This window comes from Channa argus, chromosome 5 (assembly GCF_033026475.1).
Source record: "Channa argus isolate prfri chromosome 5, Channa argus male v1.0, whole genome shotgun sequence".
NCBI lineage: Eukaryota > Metazoa > Chordata > Actinopteri > Anabantiformes > Channidae > Channa > Channa argus.
The window spans coordinates 9,401,320-9,411,196 of record NC_090201.1 but is presented as its reverse complement, the minus strand read 5'-3'; the positions used below and the strand labels follow the sequence as shown (position 1 = coordinate 9,411,196).

Here is a 9,877-nt window from a genome sequence, read left to right as displayed (position 1 = left end):
TGTTTATCCCACAGTAAAACACCCCTTTATTTCACTTGCCAAATACTTGTTTCAGCTAAATCCTACAACTTAAAATGAAGGGGTAATAAGCACAGTATGGCCAACTCAATAATGTCAGCACAAGCTGTTAGCATGTTGTGCCCCCTAGTGGCTGAAGAGCAGTGTGTGTTTTTGGGGGGAGGAACACGCTTCAAACGCTAATACAGTGTTTCCCAACTCAAAAAACGCATTTCTTGAAACCTCCACCCATTCTCGTAGAACATTAAAACCAAATCCAAAAATTCAAACTACAACTAGAATGGGCATTTCCTGCAGAAAATGCGTGTGATTGCTGAAAGCCAGCCGCTGCACCTGTTGCAGCCATCGCCGAATCTGCAGCTTTGAAAGTTGTAGAAGCTACAGGCAACAATGTAGCATGTGTAGTTTTTTAAAATACTAAACAACTAGTGAAAGCACATGAAACAATGAAGAAGTTTTGCTATTCACCAACTCTCCAGCAGATGGCAGCCTGTCCAAAGGAATCACCTGTTGCCATCTTGCCCTCTCAACACTAATGAAGTTCTTAGGATAAAATACCAAAAATAAAAACACTCAAAATAGCGCTCCCCAGTGGAGAAACGTTTAACACGCGTGTTTAGGGCAGTGTCCTGCACATATTTGTAAAGTTTCATTCAAGTCAGTCATTGCATTAGCTTAAAAAAAAGATCGAAAAAGCTGCAGTACCGCGAACGCACGTGGTAGTACTAAAGGCCCTGTACAATATAGAAGTGAAATCAGAAAGAAAAAATAAATTTTTTTTGAGTAAAAAAAACGAGTTAAATAACTGACCACACGGTGGCGCTAGAGAGCCCACACTGTAACATGTGAAGCATTTCATTGTTGGGCAGCTTTCCTGAAAGTTTCATAACAATATCACGTATAGTTTCCGAGATATAGCCATGTGAAGATTGCTCCTATAGACGGCAATGCAAAATAAAAATCATACAAATATTCATAACAATTATTGTACATCAGCTGTCAGCCCACAGAGTAATACATCTACTCTCCTAACTGTACTTAACATATTACAGTTGGAACCATGTTTCTAGCTGTAAGCGTGTAGGAGTAGTAGCATGTCAAAAAACGCACGTCTAGGGGTTACGTCTTGAAGCCCTACAAGCAGAAGTCCAGTTTCCACTGAACAGCACTTTGGAATAACCGTGACAATTCCGACAGTCCGGCAACTTTACTGGTTTTTAGAACATGATGTGAGCTGTTGTGCAACTCAGCGGTTTTACCTCATACAGTGTCACGTCCAGTCACAACATCTGCGTTTAGTCAACCTGCTTATTGCAGCTTTTATGGCCGAAACTCATCACTGAGTCTTGATCATGTCGCTCAACACATTTCCAAGAATCTTGGATCTTCCAAGAAAACTGTCACTCAGACCCCATCGACTTAAAAAATATTACCAACATGTGACTTTATGGCTGATATTTCCTTTTATTTGGCATAAACCAAGTTAACATTATAATGAAAGGAGGGACACTTTGTTACTGTTTGGATTGTACCACATTAGTTTCTCCACAGAAATGATCAGAAATGCTGTGATATATTGCTGCAGGGAGTAACAGTAATGCAATACACAACTATACATATCCATGATATTTTCATAGTATTTGTATCTGTGCCTATCAGATACAAATACACCAACTTTCTGCATTACAAAACTGGTTTACTGACTAAAGCTATTCCACATGGGAAACAGCCCGTTGTACATATATGTACATCATTGTGTATCTGCATGTGACCTCTGCATGCATGTATCATTCATTGTGTCCAAGGGGGACATCTAATCACGAGGCTTCATCATGAAGATGCTTCTATGTAGTTTTTTTTTATTTATTAAGCTTTGGTGCAGTCTTTGGGTTCACAAATGTGTACATTGCCAACATTGTGTTTGTGGATGCAGATTGTAAACCAAAATAAATGTTTAACATAACAAGTGATTTGTGTCCTGTTTGTTGGGGGTTCTTTTATGGGAAAGCTGTTTTGCATGGGCAGCCTGCTCACCCTGACATAGTCATCATGTATATATATCCACTATATAGTACACAAAGTATCCCACAATACAACACCAAAGGTAGAGTACATAGCTTGTACCCTACCCTACCAAGTTTTTATTTTTACTTGCTGACTAGGCACTTTTTATTCGATTTAATAATGAGTCAATTTATTACAGACCTGAAGATGCCTGAAAAAGCATATATATATTGCTACATTATGATATTGTGTAACATATTGTGCATTGTATAACACAGCATATTGTGTTCTTTAGGACCTGTTCCGTTATTGGGGTGTGTTATTGTAAAGCCAATGCTGTTTTTATATACAGTGTGCTATAAATTCACCTGAACTGCAAATTTCTTTCTAGTTTTTAATGTTTTATTGTGTGTGGTAGTGGAATTGGGGATTATGAATCGACTTCCTAGTGTTTTTAAATACAATTCAACACTACACGGTGCTCAACCGTCAATAATAAAACTTTATTTCCAGCTCCCGCTGCAAAATCAGAACTTAAGCTCTGCTGATTCTAGTAGGATTAACCCCATCTCCTTTTTCTTCCAAGTGGAAAGGAAAAGTCACTTTAATGCTTGCTTGTTTTAGCCCCATTTTATATATACAGACAAGAATAATTATCGGTCCAGAGTTCATTTAGCACCACACGAACTCACATTTTATCAAACTCAACGCCCCTTGAACCAGCCCCCGACTGCGCCGTTGCGTCAATTTGCTGATAAGTGGTTTTAGGCACAGCTCCTGCAGCATACTGCCAGGTCATCCCGAACTTGTCTCTGACGGACCCAGATCTGACAGTGACATGATTTGGATGGATTTTCTTTGTCACCCGGTCTGGGCAGTTTTGACTGCGGTGCTGGCGCTGGTGGTGCGCCTTCAGCGGAGAGGATCCTGGGATCCGCACGCCTGCACCGTGCAACTGAAAGGGAAGACCGCTATAGTGACGGGAGCCAATACAGGTTGGTTCTTTTCAACATCTAAACTTTAATGTCTTTTATTTTAAATGCCTGTCTAAATCAAAGCTTTGCTGTCGGACTTTCATCAAACGCTTTCGATTTGACATGAAATAACAAAAGCAGCAAAGACATCTGGACTTTCTTTGTCCAGTGTTTATTAATGCAATGTTCATGTGGGACCGAACAAACGTTAAATTAAAAAAAAAACGAAAATAAAATATTGTAACTGAATACAAAGCGCTTTGTATCAGCGGAGATGTTACCTTAGTTTAGTTTAACTACATGCGTAAATATAGCGATCAGTGGATGAGAGGGCTGAACATGGAGGTAACATGCAGGTCCCCCATCCTGTCCAAACATAACACCATTCCGTAGGTGCGTTTTGACTTAATAAACAAGCCGTCATCTTACAGCTCGCTGTGGGACTGATGAAAACGCAACAATGTGTCGTCGTAGTGTGTGCAGAAAAACTGGACTCAGGTGGGGTCAATTAATCCACTCGCACAATTACACACACATTCCCGGAGCAAAGATTGTTGGTTGCGACATTCGGGCCTGAGTGTTCACTGGCAGCTCATAAGTCACCTATTCGAAGTCCTACAGTTCTTTTCCTAATGCTAAGCTTATTTAAGGATTAATGAGTTATGTTATAAACATTTTCAGGATGTAACTACAAAACAGTTCCAGCTGTGTGTCAAATACAAAAAAAAAAAAAAAAAAGACCAACCCTACTACAATCAATGTTATTTCATTTTTAATAAACAGGACGTGATACAGGAGTCCAGAGCTTATGGTGGTGCCATGGTTTCCTGATTTATTTTATTTTTTTGAAATATTTAACGTTGAAAAAACTAAGAGCAAAAAACGGAACAGGCTAAAATGTATAGTTAAAATGTTTTATGTTAAACGTTTTGACCATTGTTAGAGAAATCGAAATTAAATTAGGCTTTCTGCAAGGTGTTTTTTGAATACAGTGCACATAATTAGTCATATAAAATCAGGACTTTTTGAGATAATTCAAAATGTATTGTGTTAATTAGCCCCAGTAAAATCTACAGGTGCTGGTCAAATAATTAAAATATCTTCACAAAGTTGACGTATTTCACGAATTCCATTCAAGAAGTGAAACTTGTATAATGTACACATTCATTCCACACAGACTGATATATTTCAAGTGTTTATTTCCTTTAATTTTGATAATTATAACTGACAACTAATGAAAATCCCAAATTCAGTATCTCAGAATATTTGAATATTACTTAAGACCAATACAAAGAAATGATTTTTAAAAATCTTGGCCAACTGAAAAGTATGAATATGAAAAGTATGAGCATGTACAGCACTCAATACTTAGTTGGGGCTCCTTTTGCCTGAAGTACTGCAGCAGTGTGGCATGGAGTCGATCAGTCTGTGGCACCGCTCAGGTGTTATGAGAGCCCAGGTTGTTCTGATAATGACCTTCAGCTCTTCTGCATTGTTGGGTCTGGCATATCGCATCTTCCCAGTTTGCGAGTTTGCTGGCCAATCAAGAACAGGGATACCAGGTACTGGTACCTGGGCACTGTGTGCAGGTGCCAAGTCCTGTTTGAAAATGAAATCTGCATCTCCATAAAGTTGGTCACCAGCAGGAAGCATGAACTGCTCTAAAACGTCCTGGTATACAGCTGCATTGACCCTGAACCTCAGAAAACACAGTGGAGCAACACCAGCAGATGACATTGCCCCCAAACCATCACTGACTGTGGAAACTTTACACTGGACCTCAAGCAACGTGGCCTCTCTTCTCTTCCCCGAGACACTGGGACCCTGATTTCCAAAGGAAATGCAAAATTGACTTTCATCAGAGAACATAACTTTGGACCACTCAGCAGCAGTCCAGTCCTCTTTGTCTTTAACCCAGGTGAGACGCTTCTGATGCTGTCTGTTGTTCAAGAGTGGCTTGACACAAGGAATGCGACAGCTGAAACCCATGTCTTGCATACGTCTGTGTGTAGTGGTTCTAGAAGCACTGACTCCAGCTCCAGTCCACTCTTTCTGAATCTCCCCCAATTTTTTGAATGGGTTTCAATTCACATTTCTCTCCAGGGTTTGGTTATCCCTATTGCTTGTACACTTTTTTCTACCACATCTTCTTCACGCCTCTCTATTAATGTGCTTGGAAACAGAGCTCTGTGAACAGCCAGCCTCTTTTGCAATGACCTTTTGTGTCTTGCCCTCCTTGTGCAAGGTGTCAAATCAGCAGTCTTTCCCATGATTGTGTAGCCTACAGAACTAGACTGAGAGAACATTTAAAGGCCTTTTCAGGTGTCTTGAGTTAATTAGCGGATTAGAGTGTGGACAAATCCTGTCTTTGTATTGGTCTTAAGTAATATTGGATATTGGATTTATATGACCGGCACCTGTAGATCATCTTACTTTTTCATAAAATCCTCTGTGTTTAGTATGTGTAGAACCAGTTTGCAAGAACTATTAGTAGACGCAGGTGGCCTACATGTATATTGATGTAATTTAAAACTAACTTTGTCAAGGTTTTGATTTCGTCATTAAAGCTCAAGGTTATTATAGTAAAATTTCATACAAGTGAAAAGGGTCATTTTAAAAAGGCCATGCAGGAAGAATATGAGGAAGGAAAGCAGATAAGATCAAAGTGCTAAAGACAAATAAATTCATGAGACTTTAGACGGAAATGCCTTGAGGAGTCAGTTTGTAAAGATCACTAGAATGATAAATTGAAAACATCGGGTGGAAAGCCAGACCAAAAAAAACACAGGCTACATTCTGGATTTGTTCCAAAGCCACAGAGGATTACAATTGTTAGTGCCTGTTTTTCAGAGTTTAAACATAAATGCTGTGTGCATACAGCTTCCCTTGCTGCGAGACATACAAATGGTAAATGGTCTGCACTTATATAGCACTTTTCTACCTATTGGCACTCAAAGTACTTTACACTGCTTCTTATTTACCCATTCACACTTACAATCACACACACTCATACACAGATGGGGGAGCTGCTATGCAGCTGGCCAACACTCACCAGGAGCATCTAAGTTGGGATACAGTGTCTTGCTCAAGGTCTTGCTCACATGTGACTGGAGGAGCCGGGGATTGAACGAGCAACTGTGAGATTGGTGCACAACCAAACCGCTCTACCTTCCTGCGCCGCAGTCTCACTCACTGGCAACTTTATTAGGTCCACCTGTGCATTCTTATGCAATCCAATACAGCACCTCTCCCATGAATTCTTCATTTACAATTTTGTAATTTCTTAAAATGATAAGAAATTAATAATTCTACTCTCTTAACTATTGATGTCAAATTGGGTAGTGGAGGCGTACAGGAGTGCATTATAGAGAGGTGGTTCTAATGTTTTTCCCACCTCATTCATTTTAAATTGGGTTAAAACAAAAAAATTATAACACTTCAAAAGTAGAATTCATTGAGAGCTGCTGTAAGGGATTGCATTAGAGTGTTCAACTGGAACTAATAGTGGCCAGTGAGTGTATAAACACATTTCTAAACTGTTTGAAAATGCCTTCCTTTATGTCGTGTTAACTGTGCTTGAACTCTGACCTGCAGCTGTAGGTTCAGAGATCTTGAACCAGCGCTGATTTACGAAATTGAGTTTTTCTGTTAATGTAAGACAGTACCCTCCGCAGGCTTTAAACTAAACAGAGAGGAGGAAGATGCAAATTCCACCAAGATGTATTACAGATGTTGTTTTCAAAAAGGAGACAATTTGTTACTGGAATCAATTCTAAACGTACTATAATACACAAAGTTCAAGCTATGTTAACAATATCAGAATGTCAGCAAAGGCTGATATCAAATGTCTGAACTCTTTCCTCCCTGCTAGGTATTGGGAAGTTCATTGCCCTGGACTTTGCACGCCGTGGGGCCCGTGTTATCTTGGCCTGTCGAAGCGAGCCGCGGGGAAGAGCAGCACTTAAAGAAATCATAGCCAAGACAGGAAACTCTAATGTCCACCTCCGTTTGGTAGACCTGTCATCTCTGGACTCTGTCAGGGAGTTTGCTAAGAGAATTCTTCAGGAGGAGAAAGCTCTACACATACTCGTCAATAATGCTGGAGTATCAGGTGAAGTGCACCTACACTGTACACAACAGAATTGAAATAACTTGCTTTAAAACTGTACTGGATGGTTTTGTTGGTTAGGGAAGCACATGAATAGCAACATTAATTGCTCAAGGCTTTGCATTTACTTTTAAACTGATCTCTCCCAAACTCATGAGGTAAGCCCAGAAAAAAGAACATCTGTCGCACATCTGGAAGCAAAACCAGCATTTACTTCCATGTTCTGCATGAGCCAAACATTGGGTACAGAATGAGTTATGCCAGTGAAGTACCAACAGTTTTTGTATTTGTGTCTATATATAATTTATTTGATCAAATATTGTTGTTAATCATACTTTTAAAATCAATTCTAAAATCAGGCCTACCCAGGCAGATAACCAAAGATGGTTTTGACGTTTCTTTTGCCACCAACCATCTGGGGCCCTTCCTTCTCACCAACCTGCTGCTGGGTAAGACTGTGTTCTCAATACTCTAATACAGTAGATATACTGTGGATATAAAATAATGATTATACAACTGCCTGGCATTGTTATGACATGTTAACATTTAGTCTTTCATTTCACTCATTTTATTTCCTGTATCTGTTTTATTCTAGACCTAATAAAGTGCTCAGCTCCGGGCCGTATTGTCACCCTCAGCTCACTTAACCATGGGAAGGGTCGAGTGGACTTCTCTCATTTTCATGGGGACAACATTTCTTATTTCTTGGATAATGTGTACAACCACACTAAGCTGCACAATATCATCTGCACCAATGAACTATCGCGACGGCTACAGGGGACAGGTGCAATGAAATAAAGTTAATTTTGATTCCCATTCATTACGTAGCCAATGCATGGGATTTCCTATTGATAAAGTGCTGCAGAAAATACATAGATATATGAATGAAATAAACATATATATGGACAAGCCAATCGAGTTGCCACTAAACGGCAATTTTGGGATTTACTGTAACCCCAGAAATAAAAACTCACACAGACTGCTTTGCTTACAGTTTGTCTTGTCTCAGTGTTTCTGTGTTTTTGATGCAACGTGCGTCTGTGTGTTCATGCCCATGTAGGTGTCACTGCAAACTCCGTCAACCCCGGTGTGGTCATGACCGAAGTGATGAGACACTATCCACTTATGTTTCGCTGCCTTTTCAACATCGTTGGATTTTTCTTTTTCAAGGTGAGTATTGAATGTTATTGTCCATTTTTTAAATATTTTTCTATGGCCATTAAATCTGCCTTGCAACAATCCGGTTTGAGTGTGATTACTTGTTGCAGCAAATGTGAATTACTAACCCAGCTGGTGAGAGGTTAAGAAGTTTAAGCAACAATTCAGATCTGCTATTCCCTCAAATGTTCTGGTTAAATCTTAACAATTAATGATTTAATTAACTTTGGAATTGATACATTTTCGCATCATTTGGCTCAAACTTTGATTCAAAGTCAGGAATATTACCTTAAGCTTAAACTATTGTCTGCAGTGATGAACACATTTGGCACAAACTCACCGTTCAAACTTTTTCACTGGAAAAGCAGGGAGTGATAGTAGTAGTAGTCCTTCATAACCCTTTTTACATATGAGCTCCAATGCCTAAACAATCAGGTGGACATTGTCTGCAGTTGCTGTCTCACACATGTAACACACGTTGGGAGATTGTTTGAGTCAGAAGTGTTCTTGTATAGGGAGAGGTGGTGCCTGGCCAGAGCATTAAGGGAGCACAACGTGCGGAAGTGTGCTGTGGAGGGGAAAAAAAAACCCAGACCTATCATTTGAATAAACCTGAACTGTCGAACCGCATAGTGCAGTGAACCACGCAGTGTGTGTGTCCATTTTCTTTTTTTTTTCTCAAATACTGGATTTCTGGAATTCACTAATACCATCATCAATCATACAGCCTTTATATACCCAATTCTTATGTTTTCACATCTGGTATCAATCACCAGTTTCACAGGTCTGATTCACCACTTACCAAACTGAAGATGTTGATTCAGCAGTTCCCCTCTTGCTCTAGTGTGCATCTGTGATGTGTACTTGTAGGAACAATGTACTGTATTATGCTCAAAAATCTTGGATTCTAGACATGCATCAGGGAAGAGAAGTTTGCACCTGCAGAGATTATTGTCTTTGTTTTTTGTTGGCTCTAATGTCACATTCTCTCCACCATCTTTGCCTCTATCAGTCGGCAGAAGAAGGTGCCGTCAGTTCCATCTACTGTGCTGTAGCAGAGGAAACCGAGGGTATAACTGGAAAGTATTTCGAGAGCGACTGCTCCCTGGCTCTTCCTGCACCTTTAGCTCGAGACGCTGCACTCGCGCTCAAGGACTTTGAAATCTGCGAGAGACTGACGTCAAAACTCTAAAACCACCATTGGGCAAATGAAGGCTTTATAATGGAGAAGGGCTTACAAAGAAGGGTTTCTTACATTATATGAAGTGTTCCACAGAATGAACAGGTGACTGTACTAAATATATTTACTTATATAAACTGAGGTTTTTTTTTTTTTATGTAAAGCTCAAATAAATCTTTGATATTTGTATAACTCATACTTAACATTGTGTATTTCTTTTGCTGTTTTTTTCCAAATGTTACCTTCCAATGACTACTCAATGTATTGTTATAGAAAATAAACATTTTTTAAAAGTGTGCATCTGTGTGAATTAAAGTCCAAAATTATTAAAAAGTCATCCTCAGCCTTTACATTGTCTGGGTATTCATACAAATAGTGAGAACTGTATCTTTCCTGATGAAAGACTTTCCGAAGAGGGATGCTGACTCTGGCTTT

The 9,877-nt window shown here is 39.5% G+C and overlaps 1 protein-coding gene across 1 annotated transcript; it reads left to right on the top strand.

The window, feature by feature from the left end:
- The first annotated feature begins 2,745 nt into the window (after positions 1-2,745).
- On the top strand, positions 2,746-9,740 carry zgc:64106 (uncharacterized protein LOC393348 homolog). Its single transcript, XM_067503891.1, has 6 exons — positions 2,746-3,017; positions 6,868-7,107; positions 7,464-7,553; positions 7,700-7,888; positions 8,165-8,274; positions 9,275-9,740. Exons 1-6 carry the CDS (start codon positions 2,861-2,863, stop codon positions 9,452-9,454), a joined length of 966 nt encoding a protein of 321 aa, XP_067359992.1. The 5' UTR covers positions 2,746-2,860; the 3' UTR covers positions 9,455-9,740.
- The last annotated feature ends 137 nt before the right edge of the window (positions 9,741-9,877 follow it).